General features: G+C 37.6%; 2 protein-coding genes across 5 annotated transcripts in view; one reads left to right on the top strand and one right to left on the bottom strand.

Moving 5' to 3' along the window:
• Positions 1–123: 123 nt before the first annotated feature.
• shrprbck1r (sharpin and rbck1 related) lies at positions 124–19963 on the bottom strand. 4 transcript variants are annotated; one of them, XR_003404798.3, is made up of 14 exons: positions 19365–19960; positions 13473–13647; positions 12409–12492; positions 11671–11812; positions 11158–11248; positions 10124–10406; positions 9536–9651; positions 8549–8722; positions 4009–4169; positions 3195–3306; positions 2770–2949; positions 2325–2433; positions 1521–1664; positions 124–819 (listed from the first exon to the last, which is right to left on the bottom strand). XR_003404798.3 is itself a non-coding variant. In XM_026947463.3 (14 exons), exons 1-14 carry the CDS (start codon positions 19674–19676, stop codon positions 739–741), a joined length of 2154 nt encoding a protein of 717 aa, XP_026803264.3. In that variant the 5' UTR covers positions 19677–19960; the 3' UTR covers positions 124–738. The 4 variants fall into 4 exon arrangements, 3 of the variants coding, with proteins under 3 accessions (XP_026803264.3, XP_053089301.1, XP_053089300.1); XM_026947463.3 differs by having other exon boundaries at positions 2335–2433; XM_053233326.1 differs by lacking the exon at positions 124–819 and adding an exon at positions 844–1352 and having other exon boundaries at positions 1462–1664; positions 2335–2433; positions 10166–10406; positions 19365–19963.
• Positions 19964–25788: 5825 nt separating this feature from the next.
• The window catches only part of maf1b (MAF1 homolog, negative regulator of RNA polymerase III b), a 12484-nt gene continuing 10598 nt past the window's right edge, over positions 25789–27674 (top strand). Inside the window, exons 1-2 of the mRNA XM_026947467.3 lie at positions 25789–26331; positions 27581–27665. Coding sequence (XP_026803268.2) covers positions 27583–27665 — 83 coding nt within the window. The 5' untranslated portion in view covers positions 25789–26331; positions 27581–27582. The remainder of the gene's footprint in view (positions 26332–27580; positions 27666–27674) is intronic.

The following is a 27674-nucleotide window of genomic DNA, read 5'->3' as shown; positions in this document are numbered from 1 at the left end:
GTGGGGTTCAAAACATATATCCAAGCAACACCATTGGTAACAATAATGACAAAAACAATCCCATTAATAATCACTTCTTTCTGAAAAGCTTGTTCAAACCATCATCATCATCATCATTCTCAGTTTTTTCATGTGGAAATGTTTATTGTTTGTTTTCAGATCAGTGATAGCTTGAATTGTAAAATAAATTATACAAAAGGTCATACAAGAATGTTTTCATTCAAGACAAAATCTCCAACATAAGGCGCTGAACAGTTATTCTCAATAGAGTAAAACTGTCACTGTAGCTGTCACTGTAGCTGTGGAATTTTGGAATTTTGCCAAAATTCATGCTTTGTCATTACCATTAAAACTCTGAGAATAATAGTTTACGGTGTTTTATCAATATTAAATAAAATTGTAAAGTTTTTTTTGTTAAGAAAAACAGTTAAACACACAGGAATTATACTGGATCTATAAAAATCCATGTGAAAATGTAGCACCCTGAAAAACAGTTGGGTTTATAAAATAAGGCACTTCAGTATATTAATATTTTTACCTGTGTAATATCAATGCTCGGCGTAAGACATAAAAAGTGCATTTTGTCCAATATTATTAACTTAATAATGATTCATGAAAGTTAATGATATTCAGCTTTGGTTTTTGTTTTCAGTCTTTTTTTAAGGCTTTTCATTGTTATTGGTTTTCATCCAGGGGACGGTTTCGCTCACACTTGTGCTCGCTCGCTCTCTCTCTCTCTCAGTGGCAGTTCTGACATTTTGGGTGGCATCTCTGTTTATTCACATTACAGCGGCAACCTCCACTCGTGTCTCCAGGACCCTGTGACAAAAGATACAGAAATCACATCCAAAATCAGATGATCATCACACGAAGACTTCACTGATTCATATTCATTCTTAAATGTAGAAAGTCACTTCTTGGAGTCTCTTTTTTCATTTAAAAATATTTTTTACATGACAATCTCATCCATATTTGGTTCTTTCCCAAATTGTTTCTACAAAGCTGGAAGCACAGAATTGTATAAAATGTCTTTGTTGTAGGATTAAGATTTCCCTTCACTGGAACTAAGAGGCTCAAGCCTGTTCCAGCATGACAATGCCCCTGTGCACAAAGCAAGCTCCATGAAGACATGGTGTGTGAAGGTTGGAGTGGAAGAACTCGAGTGTCCTTCACAGAGCCCTGACCTCAACCCTACTGAACACCTTTGGGATGAACTGGAACACCGACTGCACCCCAGGCCTCGTCACCCAACATCAGTGCCTGACCTCACTAATGCTCTTGTAGCTGAATGAATACAAATCCACACAGCCATGCTCAAAAATCTAGTGGAAAGCCTTCCCAGAAGAGTGGAACTAAATTAAATAGAATTGAATTCAGCCTCACTGCAGGAATTATAAAACTGCTGAATTATAAAATGAATTATAGAATGAGGTGTAGTTAGTGGACATTTATATAGATTACATGGACACATGCATAAGGTGTTTTGGAGTTTCTAAGCAGGTGAGTGTTTGGTTCTGTACCCCAGGGCCCCAGCGTGGCCCTCTGGTGACCCAGCAGATCTCTGTGTGACACACAGTGCAGCGCAGCCAATCACAGCCTTCCTTCTTCTGCACGATGATTCCACACTGAGGACAGTGCATCGCCTCGCCAGACTTCACCAGAGTCTGTTGCATGGACAGACAATAACAAAGAAAATAAAGAGAATTAGCACTGTGAAGTAAAAATAAACTATTTAATGAGCTGGAAAGTTTTCTCAAATCTATTCTGATTTGTAATGTTTTCCAATACAGGATTCCCACACAAAAACATACTGGGATGAATTTAGACCATTCTGATGGCCAAAGGAGGCATAATGTGATAGTGGATAATAACTCAATGTACAGATTAAAAACAATGCCAGGGCATGGGGCAATTATGTGCTTTTTAGAAGATTATTAGTAATTCAAAAGTCCAAAGAAGTAAAAATAATTGTGAAATTGTATCAACAGCTGTATGAGTGTAAAAGTACCCTATCAGTATATGTAAAGTGATTTCCATATAAACAGCAGCGTGCATTCTTATGTACACTTCACTATTTTACACATTACTCCACATCTACATACACACACTGCATTTGTTACCTGGTAACAAAAAATGACTTTCTATTTAACAATAGGAGTGAAATCAGACTAGCTAGCTGTGCCTCATCTCTGATGGTGATTTAATTATGATCTGAGAAATGTTAACCGCATTATATGCTAATTATCTGCTTCTGTGTCAAATAAGTTCACCAGCAAAGCAGAAATAGTTGTCCAAAGTCAATGAAGGACAACTGAAATAATTACTGTGTGTGACCTTCAAGAGGTCCCTCGTTCTCCGGGCTGCAATGTCGTTGATGGCACGAGCAGCAAGATCGTCCTGGTACTGTTTACAATTCATCCCTTCATGAATTGCCTGAGAGAGAGAGAGTGTGCATATGTGAAGTTTGTGAAGTTTTTCTTAGACTGTAAAATGATTCAGGACAAAAGCAGTTGAATGCGAAAGTTTACATACCCTTACAAAATGAAGAAGACAAAGAAATTTATAGTCACAGAATATGTAGTGTGTTTGGTTTCAAAAGTGTATTAAGGTATTAAGATATTAAGGTGAACAAAAAACTCTATTCTAACCTTTGCACCTCCCCCTCTGTAAATGTGATCAAAATATTCTCCAATACCATTGCCCTTAAATTACATGTATATTTTGTAAAATAGCAGTATATGTTGCTTTTATCAGCTGTGTGTGTGTTACCTTGCAGAGCAGGCAGTTGTGCTTGCTGCAGACAGGGCAGTGGAAGGTGTTGACAGTGTCCTCATACACACACCAGCCTGGACAGTCGGTGGTGGCACAGTGATAACTGCCCTCACAGCGTGACTCAGCCACTGAAAGCCCCCGCTGCAGCCAGCGCTCATACTCCTCACCCGAAACCAGCTGACACACACACATAAGAGAGACAGAAGTGAAGAACACACATTATTTAAACATTCAGTCATTTTAACACAAACAATTCTATGTATTACAGGATTAAAATATATAACATGTCTGGATTAAACTCTGCACTTTGTTAAATGAAGCCTCTGTTGGTATTTTTGTGTAGATTGCCAGAAAGGAAAACATAGCTGTGTAGGTGTTTAAAGATTTGTTGAGTTGGTTGAATTGAATGAAAGAGTTCTCACAGCGCGGATCTCTCTCTCCTGCAGTGTGCAGTCACATGCGTATGCCTCGTCTCTGTAGGGACACGCCACCTGAGGATCCTCTGAAAGCAGGATTACCGAACGCAAACATTCTCTACACACACACACACACACACACATTTTTGATGTGGTCATGTTGTCAGAAGGTCTAATATTGACCCAATAAATAAGCATTTAATGAGAAAATATAATACATGTATTCTATAGCATTCCTCCAAACAACCAATCACTTACCAACCATCCACCAATCATCCACTAACCATCCACCAATCACCCATTAACAAACATCAACAACCCACCAGTCATCCACTGACTGCTTACCCACTGACCATCCTCCAGTCATCCACCAATCACCCACTGACCATCCTCCAGTCATCCACCAATCACTCACTGACCATCCTCCAGTCATCCAACAATCACCCACCGACCATCTTCCAGGCATCCACCAATCACCCAGTGACCATTCACTGACCAATCATCCACCAACTAATCACCACTTATCCAGTGTCCATCCACCAATTACCCACTGAACATCCAGTCACCCACCAACTAAACACCTCACCAACTAACCACCAATCAATGATTCACCACCAACCATCCACTAATCATCTTCCAGTCATGCACTAGTCACCCACCACTCATCATCCAGCAATCATTTAGCACCCATCTACCACCCATCCACCAACTGTCCTCCAACTGTCCACCAACTCTCAACCAGTCATCCAATTATGCACTAGTCCAACCACTTATCAACAATTCCTTATCTCTCCATCAGTTGTCCACTTGGTGCTCTTACCTGCAGAAGCAGTGGAGACATTCACGCAGCAGGACTCCCTCTCCTGACTGAAGCTGTAAGTAACAAATCCTGCATTCAATGCTCTCTGTGTTCGGGACCAGTTCCTGACCGTCCACCTCCACCAGCCGAGCATAGTTCTCCCTGCGCTCTGCTTCCTGTGCCTACACACACCCACATACACACATACACACATACACATGCCATAGTGCTTTATTGCCCTTATACCACAGTGATTTAATCTTAAATAATTAAATATCAATTTTTTATTTATTAAACAATGACATATCGTACTATTAATATACAGATGTATTATGAGCGAGTGAACTATCCATTGTCATAGTTACAGTAAGCTTTATGAATGACAATATCCATAATAATACAAGAACATTTAAGGATCTTGAATTAACTATCTAATGCAGCCCCCAATAACCCCTACTGGACACTGCCACCCTGGGCCTTGATCACCATACATTTTCTTTTATTCGAGATTGTATAAATTAGAACATTTTCAATAAATCTTTTTCCATATTTTCATGTTCACTTAGTCAGGATCACTTGATGTTGAGGAACTAGGGGAGGTAGATTGGCAGAGAAATTTGTCCTTTTGTAATGCTGAAATCCTACTCTAGTGCAGCATGTCAGGTTAGCACAAAAAGACTAAAACAGAATTCAGTTAAATGTACCTTGTTCAAATGAGACTTGCAGTAACATTTCAGAATAGTAGGACACAAAATCTGTCTTCAGAGTGAGCTCGATATTCATATGTTGTTACTTTGTAAATATTACAAATAATTTAGCTAAGACAGTTAATGTTATGTATAGGGTTTGGAAGAAAGGGGCATAGTTTGATTTTTGGCACTGTGCAGTTCCAGATTTTGGGTTTTTTTTTGTCATGCAGACAAGTGCATACTCACAGGCTAAAGTCTACATGTCTGGGTTGAATATTGGGGAAAAGTGATTTTATTTTTTCCTCACTATCCTGACACACTGCACTAGAATAGGACTTCAGCAGTAAAATGAACATCTTTCTTTGTCCATCTACCCTAGTTCCTCGACTCCTGTTTAGTTCCTAGCTAGTTCCTGTACATTGGGGCCCAAAATGTTTGGGAGCCCCTGCAACAGAAATCAGAGGAATCTTGGAGCACATATAAAATGGTGGTAAAGTAACTACAACTATTTTTTACTATATTGCTCCAGTGTTGAAAATCTGGATAAAATTCTATAAGAACAGGGTTAGTAAAACACGTAATGGCTGATGTTTTAAACTTGCATTATAATGGTGCATGTGTTAAACGTTGATATATGGAATTCAACCCTTAGACTTCAATTATAATTAGTTTTACACTCATGAACACAAAGTCTATGCATACAACCAAATATAATGCACACTACTAAATGATATTTTGGAGAATAGTTAAAGAAGCACAGATATACTAGTAAATATCCTATATATTGAAATGTGCAGTGAAAAAGTAATCGAGATTCAAGAAATCACTTAATGTTTACATCACATGTTTACTTTATTTAGTATAGACATAAGAATTTTCCTTTCAGGAACACTGATAGAACCAATACTGTACATCGAGACAGTAAACTGAATGAAAACAGTCTTGCTTAATTCATACAGTACATATTTAACATATTGAATTGAAATCAAATCCATTACTTTATTAACATCTTTCTTTCATAGTGAGATATTATCCAGATATAATGCAGAACAAGGCTTTCCGCTTCCAGCCCTCACTATACTGCATAGGTACATGACTGCATAGTTGTCAGTTAATAACTCTACCCTTCCTGAGCTTGACTTAGTTTGTCACAGTAGTTATAGTACACAGGACTGAGAGAGAAGAAACCCGTTTTATATCTTTACTGTATTGTATCACACGGTACTGTACTGGATCATGTTTACACCAAGGGTGTGACATTATAAACCTATTATTTAGAATAATATATTGCTATGTGCCCAAGAAACTACTGAATTAGCCTTGCACCATTAAAATTTACATTACATTATTTAGCAGATGCCATTAGCCAGAGTGGCTTTGTAGTCACCATCAGAAACTCCTTATGCTAGTACAATAGGTCAAGGCCTAAGAATACCATCAAGCTAAAACCCATTCAGAGAGAGGTTAATACAGCAAAAAATACCCATGAGATTTTTTTTTCAGAACATGGTATTAATATTCATCTCAGATGACCCGATGACAAGTGGAAAGCTGAGAAAGAGAGCCATTTATGCCCAGTATTTTCAGGGCTCACTTACAGCTTTTATGCATAACATAGTTGACTAAGTGATTCTTCAATGTTGTTGGTGCAGGCACTTCGATTTTTTTTGAATAAGTAATACATTTTGTAAATTGTATTCATAAGAGAAGTTTCACTAGTGAGACATGTTGCTTTTACTCGAGTAAATCTTCTCTCTGATTCTTAATGCTGTGACTGAAAGCCAAAATGGGTTCTGTCATGTATTCATACTAAAGTGTTGAATTCTTGAATCTGACTGGTCTGACTGAAGTGCAGCTGAAAATCACAGGTTTATATTAACATGCTCATTCTTTCGTTCTGTCAGTGTTAGTAGTTCTATAGTAACAACTTGCACAGGGACTTGTATGGCGGATGCTCCCCATAAACAAAGTCTAATAATAAACAGATTAAAAATGCGTTGTCATTTAATGAAGTAAAACTTTGATATGGTCAGGGTTTCTGTGAGAACATTTATGGAAAGAGTCTTCAGTGTCAGCACTTTGTAACATGAGACAGCAGGAGTTCATGCTCACACCAGATGTTTCAATGGGAAGCAAGAGTGCCGGGATGTATGCAAATATTCATAAATATGCAATTTATAACACCCCCAAAATAGCTAGCTACTAGTAGGCTAGTCCATAATTGAACATTTGTCATATTCTCAGCGATTAATTTAACAGTATGTCTGTATATACTAAACCAAGTACAATTCTGTTCATTCAGTTAATACAAGTCCCTCTAGGTCAGTTTATCATGCTAACAGTCCAGAAATCTGGCCCGTGGAGGTGTCTGAGAGGAGTTTTCTTCAAGATTAAACTTGAAAATATATACATACCATCAGTGTAAACAAAAGTGCTTTGTGAATTAGAAGTGCATTAAAGAAAAAGGTCCCCAAAATGCTAAAACTGCTTATAATAAGTGAGAACCATCAAGTGCCCTTTAGAATCAAATTCATTCCTTGTTTTGCCAACTTAGCATTTCAACTCAAGTACAATAGATGAGATTGGCATGCACAAAGTGTTCACACAGCCCGAGTGCAATAATTATTCAGTCTTTGGTGTGTGTTTTTCTCAGGTGTCCTGTGATGTTATTGTGATGTCTTGTATTTGCTCCTGTGTGAATTTTTAAAAAAGTCTCAGTATATATTCAAATTTCTTCAAGTGTTAATGTGTGCATAGGGACTGTGTGTGATGTGTACATGTGTGTGTTTCAGTAGTCCTGGTCGAGGTTGTACTGTAGTGAGTTGCTGGCCCTCAGCTCCTCCCTCCTCCCTTTCTCCTTTAAAAAGAAAACCAGACAGAAGAGAAGAGCGTGAGACCGGAGAGCCAATCATAGCTTGAGATCCTGCCTTCCCATAATGCATTAGATATGCCACTGCCTGGAGATGCAAAGAAACTTCTGTAAACTAAAGGATTTTTTAAACCAAAATATTTTAGAAATCTATCTTTCTAGCTGAGCCTGCACATAAAAAAACGCAATTTGCCTCCATTTTTTTTTTTAGTTCTCCAGTTTACCCCTCGATAAGCTGAGAAGCTATGAGGCTATTTTTGTAAAAAAAGTAAAAAAAAAAAAAAAAAAACCCTTACAGCTACCAGTGTAGCATCATGCAGTAAAAACAGTCGTAGCTCCACCTTTCTTCTTTAGTACAGATTTTGATGTCTCTCCCCACAGCATCAGACTCAGGTAGGAGGCATGGCCTAACATTTTTTTTAATGTTGGAAGTAATTTGGATGATTTTAAAAGAAATATATGTTTATTATTCTATATTATGAAACTGTTTAAGTGTCACGGAGTCTTTTGAGGCAAATGTATGATGATATAGACAGGCGCTAATCTGATGGCTATAAATATGCATTATTTGTTAGCTTCATTAGTCTCTTAGAGCAACTGCAAAACTAAAGAAAGAAACTTCAGATGCCAAAGGTTTTGGCTGCGTACAAGTCAGTTTTGGTCCAAACAAAAAGTCCCAACATGCAAATCTCTCCGTTTTAACAGTCAAAGACTAAAACCATCAATCTGCATTCTCCCTGTACTAAAAGAAAACAGTCCTACTGCACGTCTGCTTGTGTGATGGTGTGATTTATAATGTCTGGTCGTGCATTATGTATATTTTGTGAGACTGTATTTGTATTCCTGTAATATAAAGGGAATGCCAATCTCATCTATTGAAATAAATATAATATATTTTGCTTTTATGTTTACATCTTTGTTTACAGCTGGAAGTATGAGGTCATCAGGAATGTGTGTGTGTGTGTGTGTGAGAGAGAGAGAGAGAGTGTGTGAGATGTCTGACCTGCTGGTACTGTCTGATGGCTTCTTTCTCCTGTTGGATGCGTCGCAGTTCCAGTGTGTCAGGTCTGTAGCCTCCAGGCACTGTGTAACTCTCGGGTCTGTCCGCACTGCACATCTCACAGCCGGGACGCGTCGGCTTGTTAATGTACGTACAGGAAGGACACGCCCAACCCAGCTATACACACACCCACACAAACACAAACATATGTATTAAGTGTATAATCCTATTAATGTTATTACACATACAATTTAATATCACACTGTTAATTGTTATATATCCTATATTAGCAGCAGTAGTAGTGCAGTAGTGCAGATGCAAATCATAGGTTTATATTAATGCGCTCGTTCTAATACGTTATCGTTTCTATACGGGAAGGGAAGGAGTCTCCAGTGTCAGTGCTTTGTAACAGTCAAAGGTAAAGCTGAAACTCTAAGGTTTAGGATAAGGGAAAGTCTTCAGGACTTGCAATTTAGAGAGAAAAAAGAGAAGCAGGTGAGGGAATGACTGTTTATAGCTGCTATAATGTTAAATGAGAACAGGAATTAACTTGTTTCACGGACGTTCCTCAAAATTAAATGTAAGTAAAAGCAGATAAATGTATGATTTTTGATTATTTTATGAAAAACAGCATATTGTGGAGTGTTTATTCCTTTTATGACCCTACAGCGCCCGTGCAGGGGTTTCATTATTTTGTTAGGATAACATTTACATGCATGAAATTACCTTATTATTATTATTATTATTATTATTATTATTATTATTATTACTGACATTTTTAATCAGATTATTCAAGTGGTCAGGTAAACAGCTTACTACATTATCTAAATTTAGTGTAAAGCCTTTACTTTTTCAGGAAAATAAATAAACATACCTGGATTTTAGCAATAAATATATATTAAATACAAATATTCAGCACAAATATACTGCTAATCGGTTATTTTTCATTTTTCAACATCTGTGCGATTATGTTTGTGTGTTTGCATGTACCTGTGTGTTAGTTCTGCCGGGCAAGAGGGCTTCGTTCAGCTGTGGCATCTCCAGGTTAATCAGGTCACGGATTTCACCCAAGCCCAACCTCTCTATCCCGGCCAAACTACGACTGCCTGAAATGTCCAAGGTCATGAGATTAAACAGGTAATCTGATACTGTTAACACTTCAAAAAATTATGACTTAGCAGAAAATATGTTGAATATACACAAATTTCAGTATGATAGATTTGGAATAATAATATTTCTCAGTATGAGATTATGATAAAATAATTTTATAATAAGATTATGAAGCCAATTTTAAGGTATTTTTACTTATTTCAAGCTTCAAGTTGTCTTGTTCTATTGGCAAGATAATTTTGCTAATTTCAAGCATTTATTTCTAAAACGTATCAAAAATTTTCAGCCAGTAGGACAAGAACATTTTAAGTTTGATACGAGAAAAAGAATATAATTTTTTATATCTGTTTACTGTTATCTCACAGTGGGAACTGGCTCAATTATTATTACGTGTGTGAGAGTGTGCTTCTGCACACATGCACACATGCGCACACACACACACACACACACACACACACACACACACACCGCTGTTGTTGTGGTGCGGGTGCAGTCTGGTGGGCAGCGTACTGTAGGCTTTCAACGTTCCCTCCGGCCCATTGCCAATAGAATATGTGTCCCCAGAGGAGGAAGTGGGAGCAAGCAGGAAGTTCTCCTGGTCCTGTCGCCTCTGTCGGGACACCAGGTACAGGAAGGCGGTGTCTCCGTCCTGCTGCACGCCATAGGACGCCAGAGAGCGGGAGTCGGCGCACAGACAGTGACCGATGACCCAGCGCTGGACATGTGGATGGAAACCGTATTGCACAAACACCTACAGCAGTGACAGAGAGAGAGAGAGAGAGACAGAGAGAGAGAGAGTGTCACTTTACCCATCAGACTGGAAAAAAGGGGATATAATGTAATTTAATTTTTAATTATTCCTGCTGTTTCTTATCAGTTTTATCTCTGTGACGAATCATAGTTGGACTAATCTTCTAATTTAATTGGCTAACACATTTATAGTTTTATACTCAGATGCAGTGTTGCCAAGTGTTTTCAGGGCAAAGTAGCTAATGCGTGCTCAAAAAGTCGTTAGCAGTTTACTGATGATGTCATAGACAAATTTGCATATTCATTTAATCGTCATGATAGTTTTCAGATCAAAACGTGTTACATGAAGGAAGATTTTCTGAACACAATAGAATACTTTTAGCAGAATAGAAAACAATCGATTATCACTTACTTTTTATAGAAAGAATTCATTGTTGGTCACAGCACCACAAACTATTTATTTACAAAATTTTACTATTTCTATCAAGAACACAGAAAAAAAACAGGTGGTAGTGAGCAGTCGGGAAACAGTCACAAAGGAAACAGATACAGATAGAAATAACTCGTAAATATCGCCAATGAAGGACAATAAAGGAAAAGAAGTACACGGTTGAGGCGAAAACTGTAATGACGCTTAATACAGAATAACGTCATGCTCCGGTTTCAGGTTTGTGTCCCATGCTGAACAAGTTTAAACACACTTTCTTATTCACTTCCTGCTTTGTAATAAGATAAGCCTCATCCATGCTCACCTGCTGTTTAAGAGCAGCCACCGTGGTGTGGGGGAAGACTTTAACAGTGACACAACAGGAAGAGGAAGCATCCTCCAACACCACTGACAAACTAGAGGACATACAGAAATAGCGTCTCTGACTTTTCTCATCATGTACAAACTCTCTACTATTTCTATTTTGAGAGAAATATACATTTCAATTTCCTACCATTAATTACTTAAAAATTAAGTTTTAAGTAAGCCATCATTCAACAGCAAGGAGACAATGAACGTTAAACCATCAAATTAAAATGCATAAAAATTAATGCGTAATTAATAATAAAACACACTCACAATAAAATTAAATGCAACGTAATCTAATTCCAGATGTGTAATGTATAAAGTTATGTATAAAAGTGTACTCTCAGCCTGAAGTCATTTCTATTCAACATACGAGAAATTAACCTTAAACAACTGATGTAAGAAAAAAAATAATGTCCGAGTATATAATGTATATACGATAAAGGACATATAGATATTTTCTGTTTTTTACCTGATCTCCTTGTTGGTGTAGTGTTTGTGATTTGGCTGAATGCACAGCGGTGTGTGCTGACGAGCCAGAGACTCCGCACACACAGACGCAGCCTGAACATCACCGGCCTCTATAGACCGAACCAGCTCCATACACAGCTCCTCTACAGAGAGGGAGAGAGGGGGAGAGGGGAGAATGAGAGAGAGAGAGAGAGAGAGAGAGAGAGAGGAGAGAGTGAAGAAGAAGAGAAGAGTGAGAGGAGAAAGAGATACAGGAAAAGAGAAGAGTGAAAGAACAGATAAGATGAGAAAAAAAGAGATGAGAGAAAATAAAAAAGAGAGGAGAAGAACAGGAGAAGAACAAGAGAAGAGTGTGTGTGTGTGTGTGTGTTTGTATCACAGTGCACAGTCATGAAAGAGTGCAAGGTGGGAAAGGCATCTAATCATGCGCATAAATGATTTTCGTCGCTCTCTGTTCAGTAAGCACAAGTGCACAACGTCTTGCACATTACTTATGACTAAATTTGATTAGAATAACTTTTTGGTACTTTATATATAAACAGCTGACCTGCAGTTGGAATACATTTATCCAGCGTGTTGAAAATATTTTCCTGTAAAACCGTTCGTGTGGGAGAGAGTAAATATGCAGAACAGCACGACAAGAGACAGTCAGTGTTTTTTTTTTATCTACACAATGCACAATTGAGACTTTTGTGCTTTGTTTGGACACAGAGAGCGAGGAGAGGACGCGAGGACGTACCCGTGCTGGACAGTGAGGCGGGCATTTGTACAACCAGGGGCTGGGGCAGAAGCTGTCCATCATCTGCAGGACAACCAATGGCCACTGAGGGGGGAGTCACACAGAGTCAGTCTAAATGAGCAAGAACTTACTTTACTATTAGAAGAAAACATCGTAAGGTGAATAGTAAACGAGAGACAAAACTAAATACAAAATAAAACTGTCCAAAACCACACACTACACGCACAGAGCACCATTCAGTCCCAAAATTCCTGTAGTGTGAGTGTGCAGTTTCTGAGGAAAAGGTTACATTCTTTAATATCAGCCCTTTGGTGGGTGTGTGTGTGTGTGTGTGTGTGGGTGTGTGTGAATGTGGGGCAATAAAACAAAATAATAATCAATAATTTGATGGTTGGTCGGTTTTCCTCTACAAAACACATCATTATATTTCAGATGCTGGTAGGAATGCACCGCCATCTGAGTACTGAAAAATTCAACCAAAAACGTATAAAAATATATATATAATGGGTTTTTTTCAGTCCTAAGTGAAATAATTTTTAAGTTTTTCCTAAATAACCCACCTAAAGCACAACATCCTGGTTAAGGACCCTTCTGAAAGGACAGAATTTGTGCTATCTTGTCATTTTTCAATTAATTATTAATTGATTCTTATTTTTAACCGTAAGAAGTTATAAATTCTTAAAATTTATGCAGCAATACAAAAATGAAATTATTAATAATAATAAAAATACAGCACAGAGTTTGGTGTTTACCTTTTCTGTGCATTATAATATCACAGAGTCTGTACTTCTACTCTGTATATAGATTTATAGATATATAGATTTTCAACATGTACTTCATTAAAATACCACTTTTATACAGTGCGGCTCACGCACGTGCAGCTTATGACTGTTGTATTAAAGTGATTCACATACGAAGAAGTATGAACACAACATTTAGAGAAGATAAGGAGTTTATCAGAACAATTTGCGTAACAGTTTGGTGACGTCATACCGGATTTTAATGATTACAAATGGAGGACAATCATGAGACAATGAGAGGAGGAGTAAGACAGTGTGTCTCACCTCGATGAGCCTCGCGGAGTGATGACATCACCACAGTGGCCCAGGCCTGCGCTTCCTGTTCGCTGCGGAAGTTGAAGGTGATGCGGTCATGAGGGGACGTGGCCAAGATCAGCTCGTGACTCCGTGGTGTCTTGACCTCGTAGCGCACCGTCCTGAGATCAAACTCAGCAATGGACTAATGGGAAAAAAAAGAGAGACATGCTTAAATTTACAACAGGATCATTGTAACAATCATTCTCGCATCAATAAAAACACTAAAGCTGAATCACCAAAGACAAACTAAAGCCAAAGTGCTTGTTAATTACTTGTTAATTTTAGGCTGAGCTCAATCTTAGACAGTGTCTCAAGTTTAGAATTAAGAGTTAGGACTGTGTAATAAGTGAGTTATGATGATTGTCACATGAATGAGGTCTACAGTAGCATGAACAAGATTGTAATCAACAATCACGCAGCAAAATCTCCTGCTCTGAAGCCTGTTCACGTGACTGTATTGTAGGGACAATGTTAGGACTGATAACAGCACACTTCACCATTTCACTCTGTGAATTTCACCAAACGTCTCAGTTCCGTCTAACCTGTAGAAACTCCTTATTTCTAAATCAATTTATCAATATTCGGCATCGATACTCTGCATCGATACTCCGCATCAATATATGGGTCAAAGACGAGACGTCTTTTTGCACCTGAAGACTTTATTTTACATAAAAAATATTTTTTCTGACAGAAACAACTCTATTGTCTCATAAAGCAGTGTACAGCACAAAATAACATATTAACAGAGAAAATATTACGAAAATATCTTTTTTATAGCAGTTTTGAAAATTGTTTCAGTGTTTGACCCATAAACCAAAGCTAATGTCAAAAACTCAGCCTCATTAAGCCTTTACATCCTTAATAGCTAGACACCGTCTGTTGTTTTTATCGAAATTCTCTAAATCACCAACTGTATCTCAGTGGCTTTATTGTACTGCCACATGTATTTACTGTACCGCCACGTGTATTTACTGTACCGCCACGTGTATTTACTGTACCGTCACGTGTATTTACTGTACTGTCACGTGTATTTACTGTACTGTCACGTGTATTTACTGTACTGTCACGTGTATTTATTGTACTGCCACGTGTATTTACTGTACTATCACATGTATTTGTTGTACTGTTACGTGTATTTACTGTACTGCCACATGTATTTACTGTACTGTCACATGTATTTACTGTACTGTCACATGTATTTACTGTACTGTCACGTGTATTTGTTGTACTGTTACGTGTATTTATTGTACTGCCACATGTATTTACTGTACTGTCACATGTATTTACTGTACTGTCACGTGTATTTACTGTACTGTCACGTGTATTTGTTGTACTGTTACGTGTATTTATTGTACTGCCACATGTATTTACTGTACTGTCACGTGTATTTACTGTACTGTCACGTGTATTTGTTGTACTGTTACATGTATTTATTGTACTGTCACGTGTATTTACTGTACTGTCACATGTATTTGTTGTACTGTTACGTGTATTTACTGTACTGTCACATGTATTTACTGTACTGTCACGTGTATTTACTGTACTGTCACGTGTATTTGTTGTACTGTTACGTGTATTTATTGTACTGCCACATGTATTTACTGTACTGTCACATGTATTTACTGTACTGTCACGTGTATTTGTTGTACTGTTACGTGTATTTATTGTACTGTCACGTGTATTTACTGTACTGTCACATGTATTTGTTGTACTGTTACGTGTATTTACTGTACTGCCACATGTATTTACTGTACTGCCACATGTATTTACTGTACTGTCACGTGTATTTACTGTACTGTCACGTGTATTTGTTGTACTGTTACGTGTATTTACTGTACTATCACATGTATGTACTGTACTATCACATGTATTTGTTGTACTGTTACGTGTATTTACTGTACTGCCACATGTATTTGTTGTACTGTTACGTGTATTTACTGTACTATCACATGTATTTGTTGTACTGTTACGTGTATTTACTGTACTACCACATGTATTTACTGTACTGTCACATGTATTTACTGTACTGTCACATGTATTTACTGTACTGTCACATGTATTTACTGTACTGCCACATGTATTTACTGTACTGTCACATGTATTTACTGTACTGTCACGTGTATTTGTTGTACTGTTACGTGTATTTATTGTACTGTCACGTGTATTTACTGTACTGTCATGTGTATTTACTGTACTGTCACGTGTATTTACTGTACTGCCACATGTATTTACTGTACTGCCACATGTATTTGTTGTACTGTTACGTGTATTTACTGTACTATCACATGTATTTGTTGTACTGCCATGTGTATTTATTGTACTATCACATGTATTTACTGTACTGTCACATGTATTTACTGTCACATGTATTTACTGTACTGTCATGTATTTGTTGTACTGCCATGTGTATTTACTGTACTATCACATGTATTTACTGTACTGTCACATGTATTTACTGTCACATGTATTTACTGTACTGCCACGTGTATTTGTTGTACTGTTATGTGTATTTATTGTATTGTCCTGCGTATTTACTGTACTGCCATGTGTATTTACTGTACTGTCACATGTATTTGTTGTACTGTTATGTGTATTTACTGTACTGCCACGTGTATTTACTGTACTGTTATGTGTATTTACTGTACTGTTATGTGTATTTACTGTACTGCCACATGTATTTGTTGTACTGTTACGTGTATTTACTGTACTGTCACATGTATTTACTGTACTGTCACGTGTATTTACTGTACTGTCACGTGTATTTGTTGTACTGTTACGTGTATTTATTGTACTGCCACATGTATTTACTGTACTGTCACATGTATTTACTGTACTGTCACATGTATTTGTTGTACTGTTACGTGTATTTATTGTACTGTCACGTGTATTTACTGTACTGTCACATGTATTTGTTGTACTGTTACGTGTATTTACTGTACTGCCACATGTATTTACTGTACTGTCACGTGTATTTACTGTACTGTCACGTGTATTTGTTGTACTGTTACGTGTATTTACTGTACTATCACATGTATGTACTGTACTATCACATGTATTTGTTGTACTGTTACGTGTATTTACTGTACTGCCACATGTATTTGTTGTACTGTTACGTGTATTTACTGTACTATCACATGTATTTGTTGTACTGTTACGTGTATTTACTGTACTGTCACATGTATTTACTGTACTACCACATGTATTTACTGTACTGTCACATGTATTTACTGTACTGTCACATGTATTTACTGTACTGCCACATGTATTTACTGTACTGTCACGTGTATTTACTGTACTGTCACGTGTATTTACTGTACTGTCACGTGTATTTATTGTACTGTCACGTGTATTTACTGTACTGTCATGTGTATTTACTGTACTGTCACGTGTATTTACTGTACTGCCACATGTATTTACTGTACTGCCACATGTATTTGTTGTACTGTTACGTGTATTTACTGTACTATCACATGTATTTGTTGTACTGCCATGTGTATTTATTGTACTATCACATGTATTTACTGTACTGTCACATGTATTTACTGTCACATGTATTTACTGTACTGTCATGTATTTGTTGTACTGCCATGTGTATTTACTGTACTATCACATGTATTTACTGTACTGTCACATGTATTTACTGTCACATGTATTTACTGTACTGCCACGTGTATTTGTTGTACTGTTATGTGTATTTATTGTATTGTCCTGCGTATTTACTGTACTGCCATGTGTATTTACTGTACTGTCACATGTATTTGTTGTACTGTTATGTGTATTTACTGTACTGCCACGTGTATTTACTGTACTGTTATGTGTATTTACTGTACTGTTATGTGTATTTACTGTACTGTTATGTGTATTTACTGTACTGCCACATGTATTTGTTGTACTGTTATGTGTATTTATTGTATTGTCACATGTATTTACTGTACTGTCACGTGTATTTGTTGTACTGTTATGTGTATTTATTGTATTGTCACATGTATTTACTGTACTGTCACGTGTATTTGTTGTACTGTTATGTGTATTTATTGTATTGTCCTGCATATTTACTGTACTGTCACATGTATTTGTTGTACTGTTATGTGTATTTACTGTACTGCCACGTGTATTTACTGTACTGTCACGTGTATTTACTGTAGTATCACATGTATGTACTGTACTGTCACATGTATTTACTGCCACATGTATTTACTGTACTGTCATGTATTTGTTGTACTGTTATGTGTATTTATTGTATTGTCACATGTATTTACTGTACTATCACATGTATTTACTGTACTGCCACGTGTATTTATTGTACTGTCACATGTATTTACTGTACTGTCACATGTATTTACTGTACTGTCACGTGTATTTGTTGTACTGTTATGTGTATTTATTGTATTGTCCTGCGTATTTACTGTACTGCCATGTGTATTTACTGTACTGTCACATGTATTTGTTGTACTGTTATGTGTATTTACTGTACTGCCACGTGTATTTACTGTACTGTTACGTGTATTTACTGTACTGCCACATGTATTTGTTGTACTGTTACGTGTATTTACTGTAGTATCACATGTATGTACTGTACTGTCACATGTATTTACTGCCACATGTATTTACTGTACTGTCATGTATTTGTTGTACTGTTATGTGTATTTATTGTATTGTCACATGTATTTACTGTACTATCACATGTATTTACTGTACTGCCACGTGTATTTATTGTACTGTCACATGTATTTACTGTACTGTCATGTATTTGTTGTACTGTTATGTGTATTTATTGTATTGTCACATGTATTTACTGTACTATCACATGTATTTACTGTACTGCCACGTGTATTTACTGTGCTGTCACATGTATTTACTGTACTGTCACATGTATTTACTGTACTGTCACATGTATTTATTGTATTGTCCTGCGTATTTATTGTACTGTCGTATTTACTGTACTGTCACATGTATTTACTGTACTATCAGGTGTATATTGTACTGCCCTGTGTATTTACTGTACTGCCTTCATATCACACTGTTGTGTATTTGCACTTTATGTAGTCTTGCGTATTGTTATGTGTTGCATCATGGTCCTGGAGAAACGACATTTCATTCCAGTGTATGCAGGCTATATAGATGAATAACAATAAAAACAATAAATTAAAAACTTGAGACGAATACATTACAACATGTACTAAACGGATACAAATACAGATCCGATTATCGAGGCACACTATTCAGTTTTTTTTTTAAAATAAGCTTGACAGAAGAGTTTGGGTGTGAGAGAGAGCTCAGATTATGAACCTCACAGGAGAAACAAAGACCACATGCACTGGTGGTATTTACATGTACAGAAATTTTTTAAAAGTCTAACTGTTTTTTTTTTTTGGTATAAAATTAAAAAAAAAACAAGAAGAAGAAGAAGAAGATTTTATTCTAACCTGCTCTGTTGTGTTAGTGTGATCCACTCTTCTGTTCTAAGCACCTTATCATTCTTGATATGCAAATTTGATCCGACTGTGATGACGTCAGAGTTTTCAACTTACGAACACGTCACTAGCCACTTTATTTTGTTTTGTTTACATCTTTAACTACTTTTTGCTTTAAAAACTGTTGGCAGCACAGGAATTCTAACAAACAGCTAAAGTTTACTGAGTCATTTATATCACCAGGTCGGTGATTATTGCAGTGAATGTAGCTAACTTGTAAACAATAACACAGTGATCACGTGACACTGAGTGGTCCGAGCGGAAATTAAAAAAATGTAACTCTTTTAAGATCCACGAAGTGAGCGCGCGTGAGAGTGTTTCATGTCGCGTGGGGACGGAGAGATAGTGTTTGAGTGTGTGATGAAAGGATCTGGGTTTTTTTTACCGCGTTAGTTCCGCTGCTGTGTCTCAGGGCCAGCCGGAATTCCCCCGCCTTCCCCGGGTCCATGCTGAGCTGAAGCCGCAGAGTTTCATCCCCGCAGCCGGGGAGACACAGCGGCCGGATCCCGGAGTGACTCGCTGCCACTTTGACTGACATCAGCACGGTGCTGCATCCCGCCCCCGCCGCCGCCGAGGCCTCCAGCCCGGGCTGAGAGGAGCAGAAGGAGTAGGAGGAGGTGGAGGAGGAGGAGGAGGTGAAGAAGGAGGAGGGCGGAGGACCCGGGGGCGGCTGCGGAGCTCCGGAGCTCTGCGACATTCCACCTTCACCGTCGATAACTTCTCATTCCACCGCCGTTTCTCTTTCAACCACTGTTATTTTGTTGTTGTTACATAACCACACTTGCGTAACAAAAAACTTCTCTCTCATTATCCTAACTACTTTCCTACAGAGCAGAAAGAAAGAAAGGAAGGAAGGCAGGCAGGCAACAAAGTATCCAGTTTCACTTCAGCTCCAGCTCGAACTTGGTTACTATGTTCATGTGCTTTCAAAATGTGTCATTACAAATACACCAACCACCCCGTCACTGGCTGATCCGCCCGCACTGCGCATGCGCACAACCTCCGCGCATGCGCAGTCTAACAGAATCGCTCTAGGGGGATTTTCTGTGGCGTCGCGCCAAACGAGGTCAGCACATTCAGACCTCAGTTTAGTCCAGGTGTTTGGAGATCAAAACGTTTTTGCATGAAGTAGATGTTTTTTTTTATTATTATTTTATGTTCTAAAAGGACAAGTGGATTAAAACAGGACAGAAAAGTGACCCTGGAGGTTATGACTGTGTTTATGTGTGTTATTTTCCTGTAAAGCAAGGCCTGAAGTGTTTTATTACTGCTTTTACACCACAGCAATTCATCAATTGCAATTTTTAATTTATTAATGAATGACATGTCGAAGGTAATAAGATTAAAATAAAGCACAGTTTGTCATGTTACAGAGAAACCGCAAAGCGTAAACTCCTCTGTCCTGAAGACTTTCCCATGGTGGAAAACTCTCTGACCCTTACAAACGTACAAAACATTGACACTGGAGACTCCTTTCCTAAATGTTAAAGAAACACATCCTCACAGAAAAGTTCACCATATCAATGATTATTTTTCTGTGTTAAATACCACGGTTGCGTCTCAATCAGCTGTGTCGTTCAGTAGTCGGGACACGGATCAGAAAGTCGGCCATTTTAAGGGCTGTCTCAATCGCAAAATCCTTCCAGTGCACTGGAAAATTTGCTCCCTAAAAAAATCCCACAATGCACCACAAAAACCAGGGAGCATCGATGCTCACTATGTTCCCTTACCGGAAATGGTGTCATATTTTCTGAAGCTGCTCAGCTCGAAAAAATTTTTTTTAAAAAACGGGGACGAACTCTCAGCCAACTTCATCTACAAATTTAAGTAGCTTGTTATCGTTGTTGTAGCTCTCAAATGATTACTTACTTTAGCGATTTTTAACTTTATTTGACATTCTATATACAGTTTGTTTGAGTCTAATGACTTTTAAGTGTTTAATAATTAAAATAAAAATCCACTAGCTAGCTTAAGATCCTGCTTGAAGTACCACGGAAATGTGTGTGATTAAGATAGCAATTTTATATGACATATAATGTCAGTAAGATATCGGTCCTGCCTGTTGTTGATAAATGCCAGTGGTGATGTTTTACAACATGAGTATGTAGTCATGTCTCCGGAAACTGAGTCATCAGTGTCCCAATGTGTAGCGAGCCAGGGTCTTTACAGTGCCGAGCTCTTGTATACGATATACTGATTCACAACCTAGGGAGCTGATTGAGACACACCCCATGTTTTTATCATGTGCATTGGCCTTAGATTACGTAGATCATCCATCATACAAGTCCCTGTGAACGATCTGTTACTATAGAAGCGATAAAGTATTAGAACAAGTGTATTCCTTCATTGATACAGTCTAAACCTGTTATTTGCAGATGCACTATTGTCAGAGCTGCTGTTATAGGAAATTAATCAACACTTTTTTACCAATCAGATTTGACTCGAAGTCAACAGCACTGTGGTGTAATTGCATTAATTGGAGTTTGCGTACAGTGGTTTACCAGATGGCTGACACTCATTGTCCATTTTATCACATAAACAAACCTACCATTAACTATAGGTCATTTTATAGATGTACAATTATAGTATATTAGCCCCTCCCTCTGTCCAGTCATTCAAAGGAAAGGACCCGATATAGGCTGACCGCTGAGCAGATTTTATTTGGGTGGTGTTTCTTTCTCAGTACAGCAGCTTCAGATTCACTGGCATCACCCTCACTTGGACACAACACACTGTAAAGTACGCTCATCAACACCTCTATTTCCTCGACGTCTGAGGAAAGCCTGCATGTCAACCACAATCCTGGAGAGTTTTTGTTTATAGGTGGGCCATAGAACCAACAATTGAAAGTGTAAAACATCTTGATACAGCAATTCCACAACATATGATTGTAAAGCACTCCACATGGTGGTGAAAATGGGGGAAAGAATCATAAGCACTGTGGTCCCAGTGATACAGGACATTTATACCACACACTGTCTAACAAAGGCAGGCTACATCACAAAGGACTCTGGTCTCCCTGCTTACACACTTTTCTCTCTTCTGGCACATGGCTCAGGTCCATCTGTGCACACACACCCAGGTGGAGTTTCTTCCTGAGAACATTTACTTTTATGGCACTTGGCAGACGCCCTTACCCGGAACAACTCACAGACGTGCTTTAAAGCCTCCATCAACAAATACATCCTCAAACTGTTTCACTAGATCAGGGACTAAGAGTAGTAACAGTATAAATACCCTATTGGGGAAGTTAGTATAGTACTGTCAGGTATTTTTGGGAGGCGGATGCAAACACGCGTGGTTTCTTTATTAAGTGAAACACGAACAAAACAACCAAAGCAAAAACAAGTGGTATAAACATGAACTAACAAAACAAGAACAGGCACAAGAGCAGCTATGAAACTGACCACAATGTCAGCACCACAACCCTGCAAACAACAAACACTTACCATAGAAACACAGAAACCAGAACTTAAATAGGGGTGCTAATTAGGTGCAACAAGAAACAGTGATCATTGAGGCATGTGACATGGTCAAGTGATATGCTAGGGCTGATGGGTAAGCTAGTTCTTGTTGGCCATTTTGTGGCTGAAGCTAGCAATGAGGTGACAAACATGAAAAAACACACACAACATGATTTTTAAAAAAAAAAAATAACAAAGTGCTAGTTATTAAAAAAAAAAAAGGCTAATAATAACAAAGTCACTTTGGCACTACAGTCAGGTCCCTAAATATTTGGATATTGACAAAGTTACTGTTATTTTAACTGTTGACCAGAAGAAATTGGAGTTGAAATTAAACAATGAATATGACCAGTGCAGACTTTCAGCTTTAATTTGATGGCATTTACATCCAAACTGGGTGAACAGTGTAGGAATTACAGCACTTTTTATATGTCGTTCCCTGCTTTTTAAAGGAACTAAAAGTAACTGGGCAACCAAACTAACTCAAATAGAGTTCGATGTAGTAAAAGTTCAGTATAGTACGCAAAGTTTCCACTGAAACAGAACATTTCTGACAAATGTTTTTTTCTGCCGTGTAAGCAGATTTTGTAGTATTTACTATAGTATATACTATACAACTGCATATTCAAAATAATTACATATCACATTAGTAGCATTTCTGGCATTATGTAGCTTTTTTGCCACTGTGTACATTGCTGTTACATTTTGCTGAATTCTATGCACACTCGGCACTTCTAAACCATTCAATCAACTGCCACTATCCAACACCAATACAATGTGAACCTCTGCAACGGTGCAATTAACATAACACTGAGGTACTTACCACTCACCAATGAGCAATGGTGCAATTCTTTAACTGTGCAGTTATGTAGATAGGGTATGTCTGTGTCTACTGTTGTGATGTTGATGCAGGAGAATGGTCAGGTAAGAATTTCATTACATATTGTACACCGTATTTATACGCATGGTGGTACGTGCTGTGGATTGAGTGGATCAGCTACATCAGTATGTACACTATATGACACACGCCTAGCTTGTTGGTCACCATTGGAGGTGTTAACTTAGAGACAAAATCTTTTTCCATGTGATAATTGCCCTGTCATCTTCATCAGTATCAGCAGATGCCTTCATGTGTCTCATGTACATTACAGTACAGTGAAATTATGTGTTTGCCTATCCTGGCTTGTTAGGAAGTTGGGGTCAGAGTACAGAGTCAGCCATGATACGTGCCCCTGGAGCAAATAGGGTTAAGGGCCCAACAGTGGCAACTTGTCTGTGCTGGGGCATGAACCATGAACCCAACCTTCTGATCAGTAACCCAGAGCCTTAACCACTGAGCACCTTATCAGTATCAGTTTTTAACCACAGCACCACTGTTGGCTGGAGATATTTGGACACCAGACACACTCTTTCGGGTCACTGTTATTAGCTGTATCTACACTATATAGACAAAGGTTTATGGACACCTGACCATTACACCCATATGTGGGCCTTCCCTAAACCATTGCCACAAATTTGGAAGCACACAATTGTATAGAATGTCTTTGTGTGCTGTAGCATTACAATTTCCCTTCACTGGAACCAAGAGGCCCAAACCTGTTCCAGCATGACAATGCCCCTGTGCACAAAGCGAGCTCCATGAAGACATGGTTTGCCAAGGTTGCAGTGGAAGAACTCAAGTAACCTTCACAGAGCCTTGACCTCAACCCCACTGAACACAATTGGGATGAATTGGAATGCAAACTGAACCCTAGGCCTCCTCGACATCCCAACATCAGCACCTGACCTCACTAATGCTCTTGTGGCTGAATGAACACAAATCCCCACAGCCACGCTCCAAAATCTAATGGAAAGCCTAACCAGAAGAGTAGAAGTTATTGTGACAGCAAAGCAGGACTAAATCTGGAATGGGATGTTCAAAATGCAATGGTCAGGTGATGGTCAGGTGTCCACATACTTTTGGCCATAAAGTGTAGCTGCAAAGCCAATGTTAACCTTAAATCAACATGTGTGAATATGTTTTCTGTTTATCTAACATAACACTGTCAATATTGTAACTTTGAAATCTTTCCTGTGTTGTTATACTGTTCTATACCCTATTACAAATACACCTAAAAAAAACCCAAACTGTATTTATTTGAGGTCCAGACTATCAGACTCTGTCTCATGCAGCTGAAACACATATGAATAAACATGTGCATAGATTCGTATGCTATATTCACAGCTATAAAGCTATAAAGTCAAAATATTTTATTTATTTGAAAAAAAAAAAACCACAATCCAGATACTACTACTACTACTACTACTAATAATAATAATAATATATTTTTTTTAAATCGTGATATGCTTTGAATGATAGAGACCTGCAAGAATGACTTACATAATCGGTCAAGTCTGTCACACACACACACACACACACACACACGCACACACACTACAGTATATACACTATACTGAACTTTCATAAGCATGCAAGCTCGTTTATTACACCTATAATTTGACGTATATAGTCATATAGAGAAATATAATGTCCTTTGGGATGAAAGTTTTATGATTGTGTCTATTGGGAGTGTTTTTATTTTTGCTTTTGACAAAACTGTTACTTTGAGAGAGTTTAAATGATATTTCATGTCTGGCCAGTGAAAGTGAGGAAAACTTTAAAGGAAACACAAAACAGTCCATCGCAAATGTAAATGTTACTGGATGTTTGGATAGAAGTTTAGTAAAAAAAAAAAAAAAATGTTTTGCCAAGTATTTTATTATTGGTTTTGTTGGATTTATAAACTAGCTACAAAATTCTTACCCAAATAAAAACATTAAAAATTGTATTATGAAGCTATGAGGTCAGCTCTGTAGTCACAACAACTTCTTTCTTGCAAACAACCTTTCCCTCAGCAGTTTTTATAGAGAAATGCTTGAGAATAGAGATAGAAAATTGACACAATAACCTATTATGAAACAGGAAAGTCTGCTAAGTCCTGTAACTGTGTATTTAAATAGATATATGTAATGACGTCACTCACGTATACACAAGGGTACACAGCTTCCTTAATTACAATTGTAGCCTATTACATTACATAAACTATTATATTACACATATTTTGCGATTATATATTAATACAAAATAAAACAAAACATATACAAGCAAATAAACAAACATAAAAAAGCAAACAAACAAAAAAATGACAAAGGATAGAGGAGGATATTTTTGACCAATCACTCTCCAGCTGAAATTTACATACAGAGAATTTCTGGCCAATGAAATTAACGGAAAGTTTAACAGACACAAACGATAGCCAATCCCCTGTCGTGCAATCAAAGTGGGCGGGATTAGTGTTCGGAGTGTTTTATTTAGAGACAGGCGCTGAAAATCTTCGCCCATAGCAGAGAGAGAAGCTGAAAAATACCGAGGTGAATCGCGGATCTGTGTGCTCAGTATCTACAGAAGAGAGGAGTTGGAGTGTTTGTTGATCAGGTCGCGTGGATAACAGCGGCTCTGATCCCCGTGGAGGAGATTAGTGTCTCCGCTTTTTGGCTCTGAGACGCGGTGAAAGCAGCAGGAGGGGGATGAGGCTGCAGTCGGAGTCGAGACTGTCTCTGGATTTTATGTCGCTTTTATCTGAACAAAGCTGCAGCTTTCCAACGAGCTTTTCTATAAGAGTGCATGCAGAAAGTAGAAGATGTCCGGTGCGACCGTTAAATTGTGAAAAACACTGAACTGGGTTTGAAACAAACAGAAAAACAAACAAACAGCAACCACCCAGGCGACATTGTTACCGTTTTACTGCAGCAGTTTACACTGTAACCTTCAGGGTCACTCCGAGACTTCCTCTCAACATTAACCTCCTGCATCAGCCTGCTTTTACTGCATTTCCAACCAAACTGAAGGTAAGATCACTCAGATGTATGTGTGCTTCACATAACCACAGCCACCTATTTAAAACGAGCTGTTAGGATTCCTGCTTAACTGCTTAATTACATAATCAGTAAGGCTAATCTGATGTTTTAGCCATTACGTCATCATACATGTAATCTTTTAGCTGTATTAAAATCTCTTTTAAAAAAAAAAAAAAAGCTTTTTGTTTTTTAAACCAGGAAGCTGTACTCGAGGCTGCATCTCAATCTCAAGTCACAGCCTAGTGCACTAGGTAGGGTGCTGAAGCCATTAATACTGTACCCTCTGTAGTGCACTAGTATAGGGAGTAGGGAGGTTTTTGGGATGTGGCATTGTTTAAAGAGGAGGAAGGGTGGGCGACCCTGGGCTTGTCTGCTCAAAGGCTGAAAACACAACCACATTATAAACAAATGATTCACTTAAATCAATCAGTAAATAAACAAACTAATAATTCAGGGTTTGGGGTATCTAGAAATTGATGATGTTATGGAAGTATCTGAGAAAATGAATAAATAAGTGACTCTGTATTAATCTGTAGTCTGTGTAAATACAGCTTTATATATATTTTTTTACAAAAAAATCCTAAAATGTTTTAAGTTTGTGTTTTTCCTGTCACATTTAGCTCAGATTTTGGAAAATCTGAAAGGTTATAATGACATATCTGAGTAGCTGAATAGGTAACGTACTTGATATATCTATTATAATAATAAATATATATCTAAAATTCATGTATTGTATGAGTTTAGATAATAATTGCACACATTATTCTTTCACTTTTTACTAGACAGTTTCCTATACAGTTGTATTACTGATATTTTAAAAAAGTACATAAAGTTTTTGTTAATATTCAGCCCTTAAAATGAACTTAAATGTTGTTAATTTTTGCTTTTTAACAAAAAAAAAACAGACTTTTTTTTAAAACAAAACTTAAACAAACTTTTTAAAAACAGTTTTATTCTATTTTTTTAAAATTTAATTTTTATGAGGTATGTGTGATTATGTCCAGTGTTTGCATATTGTTTGCATGTTCTTGTCTCACATGTCTAATAGAAATATAATACAAGAACAGCATTGCTTCATGATGATGATGATGATGATACTGTAAATAAAGAAAAAAATTTAAAAGATTTTTAAATGATATTGTTTTTAGTATGATTTTATTATTTAATACTGCAGTTATACCGCTTTGCGTTGCGTGTGCGAGCGTTGTCTCACGTCTTGTTCTGTTTGCTCATCGTTCAGCAATGAAGCTGTTGGAGAACTCGAGCTTTGAAGCGCTCAGCTCTCGGCTGTGTGTGGAGACCGGAGACTCGCACATCCTCGGCAGGTATTTGCT

The sequence above is a fragment of the Pangasianodon hypophthalmus genome, chromosome 4 (assembly GCF_027358585.1).
Source record: "Pangasianodon hypophthalmus isolate fPanHyp1 chromosome 4, fPanHyp1.pri, whole genome shotgun sequence".
NCBI classification, from domain to species: Eukaryota; Metazoa; Chordata; class Actinopteri; order Siluriformes; family Pangasiidae; genus Pangasianodon; species Pangasianodon hypophthalmus.
This window is presented reverse-complemented; position numbering and strand designations above follow the sequence as displayed.

Bases quoted from the DNA above. Each gene is read 5' to 3' on its own strand.
- shrprbck1r (XM_053233325.1), bottom strand. From the start codon at position 19,676: ATGTCGCAGAGCTCCGGAGCTCCGCAGCCGCCCCCGGGTCCTCCGCCC. The intron at 11,813-12,408 runs GTACGTCCTCGC...CCCTCTCTGTAG, and splicing joins CGCCTCACTGTCCAGCACGG to AGGAGCTGTGTATGGAGCTG. The intron at 11,249-11,670 runs GTAAAAAACAGA...TATGTCCTCTAG, and splicing joins TACACCAACAAGGAGATCAG to TTTGTCAGTGGTGTTGGAGG.